This window comes from Corvus cornix, chromosome 7 (assembly GCF_000738735.6).
Source record: "Corvus cornix cornix isolate S_Up_H32 chromosome 7, ASM73873v5, whole genome shotgun sequence".
Taxonomy (NCBI): domain Eukaryota; kingdom Metazoa; phylum Chordata; class Aves; order Passeriformes; family Corvidae; genus Corvus; species Corvus cornix.
The window spans coordinates 10,595,765-10,611,536 of NC_046337.1; the positions used below are offsets into that span (position 1 = coordinate 10,595,765).

The 15,772-nt window shown below is 41.1% G+C and overlaps 1 protein-coding gene across 1 annotated transcript in view; it reads left to right on the forward strand.

Moving 5' to 3' along the window:
- Positions 1–15,772, forward strand: part of ADCY5 (adenylate cyclase 5) — a 205,485-nt gene that overhangs the window by 166,330 nt on the left and 23,383 nt on the right. Inside the window, exons 9-11 of the mRNA XM_019290188.2 lie at positions 8,399–8,421; positions 12,949–13,093; positions 14,699–14,796. Coding sequence (XP_019145733.2) covers positions 8,399–8,421; positions 12,949–13,093; positions 14,699–14,796 — 266 coding nt within the window. The remainder of the gene's footprint in view (positions 1–8,398; positions 8,422–12,948; positions 13,094–14,698; positions 14,797–15,772) is intronic.

Consider the following 15,772-nt stretch of genomic DNA (forward strand, 5'->3'; position numbering starts at 1 on the left):
TTGTCTAGCCCTTGTTTAAAGACCTCAAAGGATGGAAATCCCACAGACTTGATGGGAATTCTCTTCAACAGTTTTATGATTTTTCTTGATGTTTTGCTTCACCTTTCCTCACTTCAGTTGGAAACCATGGTACTGCATGAGCTATTCACAGTAGATAGAAGACAGTTTAATTTTCTATCCTTTACAATTACCTTCTCTGCAGCTGAAGACTATTACCATGTCTCTGTACAGCTCTGATTCCCTCCTCAAATTTGTTCCCTAGTTGGTGCTTTCCAGCCCGATGGTTGTTCTTGCTCCCACTGAGCACTTGCCATTTCACTGGTAAGAGGGAGCACCCACACTGAACCCAGCACTCATCCTGAAGTTTTATTAATCATGGAATGACAGAATGGCCTGGGTTGAAAGGGACCTTAAAAACCATCCCGTTCCACCCTCATTGTCATAGACAGGGACACCTTTCCCTAGACCAGCTTTCTGAGAGCTCCATCCAACCTGGCCTTAAACAATTCTAGGGAAGGGGCATCCACAACTTTTCATGTTAGACATTACATCACAAAATGACCCTTCAATTCGCTGTACAACAGTACCATGGTGGCATTCTCACATCATGAGTGCTGCCCAGAATATGCTGGCCATTTTTGAGGTCTTATAACCAGACTTGACACAGCCTGATGCTGTCTGGCTTCCAAAAAAAAAGGCATTAATTGTGTCATGAGATCTAATCATCTGTGGGAAGTCCTGCTGTTGGATCTTGAGGCTGCCATACAGCCATCATGCTTGTTTTACACTGGCTGGTATGACAGCTTAGCTTGTTTCACTGGTGCCTGCTTTGGGGAAGGTTTACTTCAGAAGGTACCTCTGAGTTGTTACAATCAAATACGAGCAGAGTGGCTAATGGGATTACTGAGTGCCATGTAGATGCCTGGCAGACTTCCTTCCATTTTTCTGCTGCTGGAAAAGTTTAACATTAGGGAATCTAGGAACAGAAAGAGGCAGTCCTGAAGATTGCAATACTGATTTCAGTCTGACCATGCTTCTGTCATGAGTCTGAGTACAGCTAATGAAGCATTTAATTTGCAGTGAAATTGTCGATGAAGTCGATGTTAGTTACAAAGTAAAAAATGGACATAAAATCAAATAGAGATTATATATGTGTAGGAAATACTACTGCATGGAGATGTTAAAGATGTGAGACAAGGCTGTAAAAATGGATCCTGGATATGGCTGGCATGATAAAGAACAAGCTCTTTCAGGTAGGTGCTGCCTGATTCCTTGTGGTCCTGCTCAGAGCTCTGCACAGCCCTCTACATGATATTTGATTGCTTGATGTTTGTTTTCTAATGAAACAACACTAGTCTACAAGCCTGGTTATTCAACCATAAAATAATTCTTTGTCCTATTCCCCTTGTGCTAAATCAAACAATTCTTTGCATTTTGCATTGTAAATACAGCTCATTTCCTCTCTTTATGTCTCCAAGTTGCCCTTACAATAGATCTTGTTACTTGGAAATCAAAACTGGGGAACAGGTGCCTAGAGGAACAGATGCTGTAGCTGGTTCTGTGCCAATTCTACTTCTTAAAAATCAGAAACAACTGAAATTTAAAATAAAGCTCAATAGGACAGGTTTTCCTCAGTCAGTAATGCAGCTCTGTCAAAGAGAATTGGATTTGAGTCCATGAATTAGGCACCGAGGGTTCACCCTCCTTCTGAAGGTTTCACTTAACTGCAGGTCACTATTATCCTCTTTTCCAGCAATCATCTGCTAAATCGGGTAATGGCAACACTGACGTCAGCAAAGCTGCACAGGGGCCCCCAACGGAGAAGAATTTGACCCACTATTTTTTCACTGCTATTGTAGTAATCTAACTCGTAATCAAGCAGGGAGAAGCTCTCAAAATCCTGTAATCTCCATGTATTGCTATAGACCTGGGAGGAAATTGTTAGTCTAGTCTCGGTTTTGTAGAGCCAATTTGGTTTTGATAGCTCTCAAACAGCAAGGGGAGGAATCCTATGCAGCAGTTATGCTGTGTAACTGCTTTGGTGCTCACCTGGAAAAACAGTTTGCCTCATTCACGTGATCCATGGGATCTCAGATAAGTGAGTGGGAGTACAATGTACATTGCTCAAATTGTCAGAGGCTTCATGTCGGCTTCACACTGGTTTGTATCCTCATCTGCTAACCTAACTTTTATTCTAGTTGATCAGGACTTGCAATCATCCTTGATTAGTTCCTTAAGAGAGGCATTCTTATCCCTCTTTCAAGGAACTAAATGCCTCTTTCAAGGAACTAATCAATACAACAGCAGATGTGCAGCTGCTATTGTGAAACCTAGATAGAGTTTGATGTTTGCTTGGAAGTCTTGCACTGATAATTTTTCCACCATTCAGTACCCTTTTCTGGAGTAAATTTTGCTCATATGGGAAAGGTCATTTGGATTAAGACACTACTAAAATGTGTCAGACTGGTTTTGAGTGGGACTAAATTAAACCTACAGAAATAAAAATACAATTCCCCTTTATTCACAGAAACATTTCCTCTGATGTTCATGGAAGCATTGCACAGGTGGACTTGTGACACTTACCAGAACGATTTCCAAAGCTTCCTCAAGCAGACAGTAAGCCTTAATGTCAAAAGGATGCAGGTCAGCAGGTCTGGGTCTGGGTTTCGGAGAGGGTGAGCAGCTCAGGCCAGTGCCAGTGGGCAATTTCAGTTAAGGCTGGTTAGGCTTGGATTCCGTCTGTCTGCATCTGATTAGAAGGCTGTTTGACAGTAGTTTCTGGAGAAGTTCATTGTGTTTATCATTGTTTGGACATGGAAGGCAGAGATTATGGAGCCAGGAACTGATTCAGAGCATTTCTAGGACTGCTTATTTTTATGTCTGCTTTGCAAGTTCTGATAACTGTTCACAAATGAGGCACAGAAACCAGAAACCATTTCACTTGAAAATGTGACCTTTGGACTGGAGAAATTTGGATTCAGAGTTCACAGAAAACTGGAAAGTGTGAGCAATCTGAACTTTTCAGAGGGGGAAGTTCAGAGCCAGAAGTTAATTAAAAGTAAGGTGCAGCAAGCCTATTTCAACCAAAGCAACCTCTTATGTTCTATAGATTTAAATCTGATGGGTCAGATAAATTCATGGCATTAGCCAGGTCTGGTCTGCCAGCTGAGGACTGTCTACAGAATCATTTTGAGTTGAAGAAAGTAGAGGGTTTCACCATCTGTGACCAGTGCAGTGGAATGAAAGTCTATTTATCAAGTGGAGTGGGCTGCAGAAAAGGAGCACTTCAGCTTTCCTTTTCAGATCTCATTAGTCTGTGTTCCAGTTATAGCAGACACACTCATCTTTTAATATGTTCCATAAACTGGTTTTCTGCCGGTCTGTTGTTCTGCACTTAGATGCTTGTTAAATATCCTTCCTATCAGGCTTGATTCTTTCTGGACTCTGGAAACAGATATTGTGTTATTTTTGGCATGAGTGCTTTGAAGTCCTTCAGTTTTGCTTCTACATTTACACCTGGCAGCATCTATCTTCATAGCCTTCTCTTTTTGACCACAAGGACAAAGCAGAATGTACAACAGTGCTGAAAATAGATGTGAATAATTAGTTTTGTGGTAGGACCAAAACAGTTTTAACAACATCCACTCTCAGCCTGTCACTCTCCCTTTCTGTTTTCCATGGTCACTGTCTCTGTGAAGCACCTCTGCAAGTTGGCCTTAACTCTTACAAAGCTCATTTTGTCCCTAAGTCCAAAGTTATCTCAATTTCTGCTTTGCCATCATGTAATTCCTATTATGACTTTGTCCTGGGGAGGAAAACAGGGCAAGAAAAATTAGAGTCTTTGTCATTTTTGCTCTTAAGATCTTTGCTGCAGTTGAGAGTGAAGTTTTTAAGGGTGGAATTCATGCTTCCTACCCACATTGCCATTAAGAAGGTCATGAAGCGCATCAGCCCCTCTACTGTCTTATTTTTGGAGTTAAATGAAAAGTTAAAAGCATATAAAATCTATTCCACTTTTCTTTGCATATTTACAATATGTTAATAGCTGCAGTCAATGTTCTCAAAGTTAGAATAATTATTTCTAATAGTTCTTGATTTTAAGTGTTATGGTATAGCAGTCAGCTTGTCATGTCTTTGACAAACACTTTATCATTCTATTTAAGGAATCAGTTTTAATCTTCAAAGAAAAGGGCTTAGTTAATTTAGAAGTCAAGCAGAGAGATGGCAGTCATATGAGCTTTTAGCACAATAGATATTCATAAAATATCCCCCATAAAATAGTAAGCCTTAGGGGCCATAGGGACAGATGCAGTAATATAACATTCCCTCTTTTCTTCCTCCTGCACATCTACTCCCACTGACGATGTCAGTGTAGATTCTGAGTCACCTGACCTGCCATAAAAAAACAAGGCTTTTTTAATAATCTCCTGTAGAAAAGACAAAAGAGCAGAGCCTTTAAGGGAGTTGCTCCAGCTGAGTTTGTGTTAATGTTCCTGAAGTCAGAGAGAGGACTGTCTTAGTCTCAGAGCAATTATTAAATGCTATTACCTTTGCTTTTGCAATCTGATGGCAGAGTAATACAGCCTCCCAGGGGAATGAGAAAAACACCAATATCGGGGATATTTAAAAGGAGACTGAATAAAATTTGCATGAGGTCCTATATGCAGCAGTCCATTAGTAGTGCACTGTGATAAGACCTGTCTCATGCCTTATGGTCCCTTCTAGAAGACAGGAATTTTGGCCTTAACAAGGCCTACTTTATCATCATGATTATGGAGCTATTCTTGAACTCCTGTGAACTGCTGTCTGTCCGATTCTTGTAGCCATCACCACTTTGGCCATTTTCATCCCTGCTGACAATTCCCAGCCTTTTCTTCATAGCGCCCTAGAAAACCACTGGCATTGCTTCAGCCTGCTGGGTACAAATCCATAAGCAGTCAAGAGGGGATTTACATTCTTAACCCCAGGAACTGGTTGTTTCTCTTCTTATCCCTTTACTCCCCCTCTCCTAAGTTACTGGCACCTCATTTTTATCAGCATTTTTTGCAGGGGGGGTGGTGGGGGGGTGTTCAGGTTTCTGTACATGTGGTGCAGAAATGCCAATTTTGGCGTATCGCTGTGCAGCAGTACCCAAAGAAGCGGAGTCCAGCCCCAGCCCAGCCATTCAACCTCCAGTGGGAAACACAGACAGGTGACATGAGGGGTGCTGGAGAATGCCTTTAGCCCTTCTTATTTCTCTTTCCTGCTTGAGCTTGGAAATTTGGCTAGCAGATTATGAGTGGGAATGAAAGAAAATCCATGTAGACCCTATTCCTGCAGGGTTGGTTGTGTGTTTATCCTGTGTGTAACACAGACTATTGCAGTTGATGGGAGCAGCCTTACTCTGAGCCAAGGGCTTTAACTGGAGCAAAGCATCTGACTCCTGAAGATCCTAAACTATTTGCCAGCTGTGGAGAAGAAAAAAGACCAATATGTCATTAGTGCTCAAGCCTTGTGCAAAGGGAAGGAAATAATTTTAAGTGCAGATTTTTCAATGAACCGAGCATGACCACAAAACTGGAGGAGGTGAAAGCACATTAACCAAAACCCAGGGGGAAATTTCCCTCCCAACCCAAACCAGGGCGGGCAGCGTGACCCTGTGTGTGTCATCACCTCCTCCTCCTGAAAGGCTTCTTGGTGAGTGATTGAAACATGGGTGCTTTAGTGGAGAGGGAGGGAAATCTCTGGTCACAGCAAGATCCTAGAGGTATATTTGCTCTATATTCTGGCAAAGTCTTCCAGGGCAAATAAGAAAGATATCCTGTAATAAATGGCCAGTTTTTAAGAAGCTATGTTTAAGGATTTTTTTTCCTAAAATAATCCCACAGACCTTTCTCCATAACAATTCCATTTTTGGCAATTCTGCTTGAAGAATCTTTAGTATGAAATGGGAGCGTTTGAAGTGAATCATTTAATTTGCTTAACTACAACATTTAGGTTCCTACAACATTTAATTTTAAGCTGATTCTCTCTAATTAAAGTTCAAGTCACTTTTAAATATTTAACCTTGTTAAAGGAAGACCCAGGAAAGAAAATGTAATAGTCTTTTCCTTTTCTGCTTCACCTGAAATGTGTATTTTTTTGGTCTTTGGTTTTAAACACCAATTTAATTTGAGTTACCAGCAAAAAGAATTTCCAGAATTTCAAGCACAATTTAGTATTGTAAATTGAAAAGCTAGATAATTAATTCTCTATCATTTTAGAAACTTTCCTTGTAACAATTTTGATGAGGGAGAGAAGCAGGGCAGAATCAAACTCGATGTGGATTAAGTGCTCACCCGTATAAATGGCCAGTTAAATATTATTCCACACTTGAAATATTGGGGAATTTTTTGAGGATGTGCTTGCTGAGGTGTTTTAGTAACTTGACCTGGTTTGCCTGTATGCTCAGACTTGTGCATCTTGAAGGCAGCAGTGTGAGATCTGAATTTAGTTTGAGGAATTCAGTGAGATGGATGGTTATGCAGCCGGTTGTGAAAATCAGACCATTTTAGGGGACTCTCCCACTGCAGTCAGTCATCCAGTTCCCAAGTGGCTAAGCTTGAAAATGTGAACTTGATATCTATCTAATAAGCAAGTACTGGCTGTTTTCTCATCGGTTCCCTCCGCTTATTTCTTGGCTGGTAGCTAGTCATGTTCAGTTGATTTTTTTTTTTTCTTTTTTGCAGCCTAACTAACTATGACACCAGACAAATTAGTGAGCATTTTGTCTCCATGATTAAGCAGTGAGCTTTCACTTTTGGCACTGTGTTGTAGGATTACTTGGAGGATAAATAAATAAATCAATCAGATATTTCTGACAACTGTAAAATAATTAGGCAAAAGAAGAAGGAAAAAAACACACAACAAAAAGTTGAATGATCACTTCACTCTTTAATGTGAAATCAGAAATTACCTTTTTTTTTTTTGCTTGGATAACTGGACATGCTAATTTTGAATCAATATTACTATGTCCTTCTTCCCACTGGATCTGCTGGTAGTTGTGACATGGAACTGAGAGACTTCCTTTATCTGAATTTCTGATGGGTTAAGTTGAAGTGGCAGTTTCTTTTAGGAGTGTGGTTTTAGTCTGAAACGGAGTACGTAAAAATGGAAATTGCTCTCTCAGTGAATCACAGTCCTGGCTTCTGACCTGAGTGACAGACCTCACTTTTTCCCTCTGGCAAAGCTGGTGCTGTTCAGAGATGCTGTGTTGGCTTTCCTTCTGCCATGTGGCCACATTGCGAAATCATTGCAAAGGCAAAATCTGTTCTCGTTTAATATCTGGTCAGTGCTGTTGTTTCTGATGGTGTTGGACAAGGCGGCTGTGGCAAGACTTTTGCCCAAAGATGTTTGCTTTTCCACAGTCAGGATGGATCTCAGTGTGCTGCCCCCAGACTGGTTGCTGCTGCAGGTCCAGCAGCTGGAATATCCTCACGTGCCCTGAGCAGTTTTGGCCTGAGATCTCTGGGAGAAAAACAAAAGCAATTCTTCATATCTCCCAGATACATTTGTTTTATGTTTTGGAACACAGGGTACAAACTCTGTGCCTGAGTATTTGACCCTACTTGTCAAATATACAACTTTTCTTGACTACAGTTAAACTTAAGCCAAGATGTCAGAGGGCACATTTTTTTCAGCCATGCAAAGTGGCAATTTTGATGCAATTTGGTCTGTTATGTATGTTAATACTAAACATGTAAACTTATGCCTCCATATATAATTTTGTCTAAGGCCTTCTAGCCATTAAAACTATGGATGACTCATAAATACTTCCACTTAATCAATTCAGGTGGTCCTGAAAGAATTGTGAATATCTGGGCTATTGCAAATATTATAAATTATTCCTGAAATCTTATTCAAGAAAACATATTCTGTGTGTGCATGTGATGAAGGGAGGAGCAGGGAGACCCCTGGGAGAGATGAAAACGAAAATGCATCCATTGCCCTTAGCTGAGCCCTAACATAAAGAGATGCAGCCTTCTTGAATACAAAGGTTGACTAATGTTATCGTTCTGAATTTGGTTTCAAGTAAAATACATCCTCAGTTATAATATCAGCGCAATTTCCACTGTATTATTTGTAACGGTGACTGCTAAAAAGAAGACACCTGGAATAAAGTGTGCCAGCAGGCAGCTGAAACATTTCCTTTATCTGCACTTCCATGAATTTATATCTGAAGGAATGTGTTTTGCCAAAGCTGCTCTGTCTGCCTGCTGACACGGCTGCACAAAATATTGCTGTGGGTGGGTAAAGCTGTCCATCCACACCTAACAAATGAGCGCCCTGAGAAGTCCCTGTGAAACGCCGTTCCCGGAATGCTTTGTGTTCTCAAGGTCAGCCTGTTTGCTCACCCTTGTGCCCTTTTCCTTTCTTTCAGGGTTTCGAGGACCCCAAGGACAAGTAAGCAAATTTACTTCTGTCATACCCTGTTATGTTTACACGTTTGGGATTTTTTTCTCATATTAAAAAAGGACAAAAATTGATGCCCAGAAGCCAAAAATAATGCTTGGACTCCCCAGAGGTTTGCCCTGGAGGGACAGCCAGTTGAGGGCACAGGATTGACTGATGTGCATTCAGAACAGCCACTGCCCTCAAGACATTTATTTGTTTGGTGGTTCTAACTTGCTTTAATAATTAAAATGCTTTTGCTGCACTTCCCCTCACCCCAAATAATCTCCACTCTTTGAAAATAACCCAAGACAAAATCTCCCTCTAAAATATATCTAAGTGTTGGACATCTCCAATAAGAAAAGTTCATGTATGTATTGAAATGCTTGTATAGTTTCTGAGTTTATTTGTATCCATTTTATATTGCTCATTATTGCATATTACTTATTTCTATACATAAAAATAAACTCAGAAATGATAGCTTATTTGAAAAAGTAAATTCAAAGTTTCATGCTCTAAAATATAGCCAAATTTTAGCAGCATTTTCATTTTTTTCATATAGGACTTTAGGGAAATGGTTAAAATAACAATTTAATGAGAGTGCTATTTTGAAAAATTGCCTTTGGAGGAAAAAACCTCAAACACATTCACTGTTTAACTTCTACAATTGGACATAACAAAAGCATTTACTGTATTGAAGGTGTTTGGAATAATTTTACATTCAGTCCTGCTGAATGGCACTAATTGCAAGCTTGCCTAGAGCAAGTTAGGCAACAGTAGAGTAGACTGATGCCTAAAATATGTTGCTGTTGCTCCTTATCATGTTTCTCAGGCTCCTGGTCAGGACTGAGTGGATTTCTGTGAGCTGGGACAGGTAAATGCTTCTGTGGGCTCTAGGCATCCAGCTGTGGGAAAATTCACATTATGGTGGTTGAGCACTGAGAGCAGCTGCCTGAAAGGAAAAGGAAAGTGATAGGTTTGAACATGGCAGTATTAAGAGTCATTCTCTCCTTCCCTTGCCCTTCCCTGCAAACTGGATTTTCATAACATTTAGCTCTGTGCACCCTGGGATGTTTTGCTGGTCCCACTGTTTCCTGTTTGCTGTTGTGTCCATGGGTGCTGGGAACTCAGTTGATGTTAGATATGCTTTGGGCAGAAAAGAGCTAACAGATTACAACAAAATAGTTTATAGGAATACCGAAATTTTCAGTATCCCTCATGACATAGTATTTTTCTTCATAGTTCCTGCAAGAAAACACAAAAATCAGCTGCCTCAGTGCTGGTCCACAACAGAGTCACCCAACAGCTGAGGAACAGCATCTCCTCTGTTACTCCAAGGACCACAATATCTGTACTCCATGCTATAGTTTGAAAGGTTCCTTGGGCTTTTACAGCCAATAGCTGAGCTGTCTTGCTCAGCATGGTGTCAGCTTATCATACAGATTTCAGGATTTTTGCATTTCTGTTCAGCACCAAAAGAAGCTACTATTTGCCTCTGATTCTCTTTATCCAGAAATCTGTTTAACTCAAGTACAAAGATTTGGCAAGAATAAATTTCTAGCAGAATATGCATGGTGAGAATGGTTAAAATTAGATACCTAAACCATGTCAAGCACTAAGGCAGTTCCTTCACGTGCCAAACACTGAGGGTCCATACTTTTGTCTGGCAGCAGAGGAGGACGTGGGCACCACACATCCCTGAAAACAGAATCAAACCTTACGTGGCTGAGTGCAGGTTTAGTTACTGAATCTAAGCATGAAGCATTTAAAATTATGGCATACGTGTAGTTTTGGCAGTGGTCACACTCTGCTTTGGCAGAAAGTAATTAAATCAGCAGCACATTTTTGGACCACTCTGAAGCCAGCATCTCTAGGTTAATTGGTAGCATTCACATTTGCAAGCAGAGTGGAAAAGTTGCTACAAGCTCTGTTTGTGCTGTTCCTGTCCCTTGACACAATTTTCTGTTGGCTGCATTTGAAGAAATCTCATCACTGCTTTTAGGATGTGTTTTTGGAAGTTTCATAGCAGCCTGAAATCCTCATTTCCCCCCCCAATAAGCACACTATCGGTATATCAAAAGGCATTTTGACATATGAATTTCATTAGTCTATGGCAGTACCTCAGCTCTGACTTACAGACAATGCCTCCAGGGCGCTCCTTAGCATGGGGAACTTTTGTATGCCAATTTAAAATTACATTTATGCAAATGTACCCAAACTTGCTGTACTGTAGTTTAGCTTGGGCACAATGGGCTGTGAAAGTCACCTGAACAGCTCGGTCTGTGTGAGGTGGCTGAGCTTCCCTGCAGTCTGTGTGAGGGTGGCTGCCCACTGCCAGCATCCCAGCAAGGCAATTTAAAACCTGCAGAGGTATTTCTACACAGCCTGCAACCTTGGAGGTTACTGTTGTATTAGAAACACCCTGAGCAGTAAAATGACCTATTACAAACCTGCAGGCAGCCGAGGTAGGGACCAAGCAGGCAGGTTCTTCTCTTTGCATCTTCCTGAGTGACATTTTCAGACTGGAACTTCAAATTTGACTGCACTTTGCCAAGATGCTGAGCTGCCTCTTTTGCTTTGGTTCCAGTGGAAAAGGCATCTCACGTCCCATGCGTGGTATGAAATGGCTAAATGTGAATGACCCAAGTGTGTACATTTCTCACAGGATCTTGGAAGACATTCTGTAAATACGAAGCCTAATGATTTCCTTGCTCATTTTTATGAGCCCAGAAGATATTGCAAGGACTGAATGAAAATAAGCATCATCCCCTTGAATGCTCAAGCAGATGTGCTTCCTCTGAGGAAGTAAATTGGATGTCCTGACCTTGTAGGGAAAACAACACTTTTATTTTCAGAGCAGATATTTGAATTTCTAGGAATTAAATAACTTCTAGAGCCTAAAAATAAAAAACTCTTTCCCCCAGCCCCACTGAAATACTAAGGTTGGCTAAAATAGAGATTAGACCTTGAGGCAAACTAGGTTTGTAATTACTATATGGTCATTAAATAGATGCCATTGGTGTCTGCACCCAGCTGAGGTGCAGACACATTCAGCTTGCTGGCTGGGGCAAGGAGTGGTAGAATGGAAATAAGCAGATAGACCTGATTTATTTTTATCTTGCCAAGAGGTGCATGGAAGAGTTGAGGTACAGAGGGCTTCTTAAAATCTGATCCAGTTTTGCAGAAAGCTTTGAAAGAGCCTTTCTTTTGGAAAGGGACCTTTAAACTTTTAAAACAGATTCACATTCTGGTTTGTAAGCTGCTTTCCAGCACAGCCTTACCTGTGGGAGCCTGCTGGCTGCAACACAGAGTGCATTGTGTGCTCTGGTGCAGTACAAATGAAACCAGGGAAATAAAGCAGAGTAGATTTTCATCATGCTTGTTGGACCCTGGGATTTTTTCTCCAGAGTGCCTGAACCGAGGGTCACACAACATGAGCCCTAAGTTGCTGTGCCATCATGGGGTTTGCACACAGAAATAGTTATCTGCTGGATATACCCCAGTGCAAGGGAGGGGCCTATTTCAGTGGATAACTATTGGCAAACTCTGCGGACTACCTGGGTAATCAGGCAAGCAGAGCAGAAAAACAGTACTTCAGGATTAGCTTTTAATTTCTGCCTATAGCTTGTTTGAGGGCAGGCGATTAAAGTGACAGCATCAAGTCATTAAAATACTGTTAGATTTAAAAATAACTAGAATTTGGGGAGGTGCTTCAGGTTTCCTGATCCTCAGAGCAAAATGCCTCAGGACAATTAAGTTTACAGGGTTTTTTTTTCTCAACAGTTTTTGAAAATCAACTTCATTTTCTGAAGCCATAGCAGAGATTCAGAAAAACAGCGACACAAAAGATTATAAGTAACCTAGAAATCTTGTTCCACATATTTAGAAAGCAGAATCTAATTTGTAATTTTTTCCTTCGGTTGCCTTTTTCTTTTGCAACCTTTCCTTAAGTAAATATCTTGTAAACAGATTTTTCTTTCTGTTTTATGCTTTATACTCATAAATAACTGTGTGAAGGGGAGTCAGGCCACATTTTTTTCCCCACATGTTTGTTCTGTAAACAATTTTTTTCTCAAAAAGGGAGAATTGTTCAAGTTTGGAAATTTTCATAGTAATATTTACAGAAATTGTTATTAGTAAGCAAGAAATATGACAGGATGCATAATAATTCTTCAGTGCAGGCACTAACAGCTACAACAGCACAGTAGTGCAGGGAAGAGTAAGTCAGAGAACAAGGGGAAGGAGGCTACCCAGTGGTTTTAGAGAATGAGGGATAGAAATGAGACCTGAAGGCAAGGAAACAAATGTAATATAGAAAAAGGGCAAATAAATGGAATCCTTGTAATAATGACTCAGGACTGGCAGTGAGCTCTAGAGCTGATATCATTCCCCTCTCTGCTCCCAGTCCCTTTCCCAATTGAAGCTGTCATAAGCAAAATGTCATTAACCTCCACCTTGTTATAGACTGCAATGATAACACACTGTGCAGAGGCAGAAATTATCTTGTGCTCTTATGCTCCCTTTTCATGACATCCTCAGGAGTACCCAGGAGAGTATGAACCCAGAGGATGAAGTGGACGAGTTCCTGGGCCGGGCCATCGACGCCAGAAGTATTGATCGGCTACGCTCTGAGCACGTGCGCAAGTTCCTCTTAACATTCAGGGAGCCTGACTTGGAGAAAAAGGTAACGTCTAAAAATCCTTGCAGCATGTCAGGGAGGCTTGTTAGGAGTTTTAATTCTCCTGCAGAAGGTCAGGCTTTTATATCTAAGTGATGGTTTGGGTATTGGAGGTGGGGTTGTGATCTTAAAAAATCCATGCTTCTTCATGGAAACCTTAATATAACTTGTCCTAAAAAAATCACAGTCATCTGAAGGCAGCACTGGCCAGGAAAATGAAGCCATTTCTAGCAGACACACATGAATATGCAGTGATAAGCAGTAAAGGGAATATAGAATAAACCAGATTGTTTCTCTGACTTTGAGACTCCAAACCGAGATCATGGTCACCCCTTATCTCCTTCAAATCACTGGAGAAACCCACTTCAGCCTACCTAAGCTCAGAAACACCTTTGGAAGGACTTTTCCCTGCCCTTTGTCCCCACAAAGAGCCTCAGGTACTATTAGGGTTCATTTGGATGCAATTTGTACTCTGGACATTTTTGGGGGCCCATTTTAAGCAATAGAGTTCTCTGTCCCACAAATGTGAGAAAGGGGAGTAACAGACCTAAAGCTCATGAGCAGTTGATTTCTTCCTGATTTGATTTCAGATATTGCTGTGAGGCAAAGATCATTTCCCTGACTATATAGTAGAGACATCATCAGCTCTAGATGCAAAGTTAAATTTCCAAGTCTAAATTCTAAGTCTAGAGGTACCTGGATGACATTATTAAAGGTACCATAAAAAGTGGTGGGTTTAATTGCACAAAGTAAGTAATCTATTTTTTCTTTTATTTTTTATCCAAGCACAGATCCTTGGGATGATTTTGTGGTCTTTGGGTTAAACTCATTATTCAATGGAAAAAACTTCATAATAAGATTGCACTAATTATTTTATAATTTTATTTAGAAACAGTTTTTCCTTGACAAGAATGACTACCTATTGCAAAAGCAGAGCTTTTCAGGATTTACAGCTGTTCAATGAATCAGTGTGGGACAGGATAAAAGCTCGAGCATGTAATTTCCCCCCACTCCTCCTCTTCAAATTTATATCTGCAAACTGCCAGGGAAATTAGCGGTTCACCTGTTCAGAGCACCTTTTATTCTGTGGTTCAGACATTGAGACTGTCTGTGATGAGAACCGTGCTTCAAGCTAAATAAAGCATCTTTGGGAATTGGGTGCAGCTCCCACATGGCCAATACGTTGACAAGTAGTTGGAAGGAGTGACTGTGTGAAAACCTTGCACTGTCATTAGAATGAGTCAAGTCATCTGCATGACATGCAAGGTTTTCTCATCAGCACCATTTGTCCCTCTTGGAGGAAACTTCCCATCGAAGAAGTTTCGGTCTGATGACAGTGACCTAAAATCTTGGTCCCAGTTAATCCATTTCTGTTCCTCTCGTGCAAGGGGCAGTTGGTGAATCCTCTCTCCACCCAGCTCTGTGGCTTCCTTCCGTGGCCTTTGGGCCTGTTCAAGCCCTTACAGATTGCCCGGGGAGAAGGGGAGTTTGGAATGTTGTTTCCTACCAGCACTGCTTTTCAAGGACATAGACAAAAGCCAAGTAAGAACTTTTTGTGGAGAGAAGGCAGCCACCCAAATTTCCCAGTAACATAACTGTGTTTTTTTGCAGTACTCCAAGCAGGTGGATGACAGGTTTGGAGCCTATGTGGCTTGTGCCTCCCTAGTCTTCCTCTTCATCTGCTTTGTTCAAATCATAATCGTGCCACAGTGAGTACCCTTTCATCCCTTTGCTCCCATCTGCTCCCCTCCTCTATTCCGACCTACTTTTCTTTGTTTTTTTCTTGAAAATTCAGAACACCAAGGGGAAGAGAAAAATCCTTAAATAATTCATGCTCAAGTGATGCATGGTGCTTATTGTTTTCACCCATTTCTAGTGCAGATTAAAACCTCCTCACTGGCATGTGAGGATTTCTGTTTTCCCAGTGTGATTTCTCTTATAATTTACCTCCATCTTAGGAAATTCAGTTCAGCACATTTATAAGCCTGTGGAAAACAAATATCATCAAGTAGGAAGGTTTGTCTACCAAGGCATAGCACACACTCACAGCACAGGGCTGGGCTGTCCTCTTATCTAAACACAGTGGGACAGGAAGGTGAAAACTCATCACAGCCTCACTGCTCAGAGCACTGAGGTCTCAGGGTCTGCTTAACAAATAAGGCATAATCTCTCATACATTTATTCTTCTGGACTCAGAGCAGCTGGGCAAGAAGAGAGGTAGCGAGGGGGTTGAGCTGCACATGGCTGAGCTTTGAGTGGCTCGCTCCAGATTTAAGGGTTGCAGTCATTTCTTTTCCCAGGCATGAGCGGCATGAGCTCCTCAGGGCTGTGGGACACAGTGCTCTTGGCCCGCTGCAGTGCTCTGCAGCTTTGTCTGCAAGGCACAGCACAACCCACTAAATCTTTTCCAGCAGTGAGCCCTGCAGAAATGGGAGTTCTTCTCAAAGAGTTCTTTAAAAATCACTTAAAATTACAGCATGTGGGTATTTCCTATGCTCTGGTTTAGTAGCAATAATACACCATTCACTGAGCAATGCTGTGCTGGAAATAAATTTGGAGTTAGTCATTTTTAAACTGAAAAACAAGATCACAGAAGCTCTGAAAATGCTCCAAATTTATCTTTCTTACAAGAAGACAAAAAATTGTCCCTAAAGAGAGTTCCAGTACTATTTTATGCCATTACAA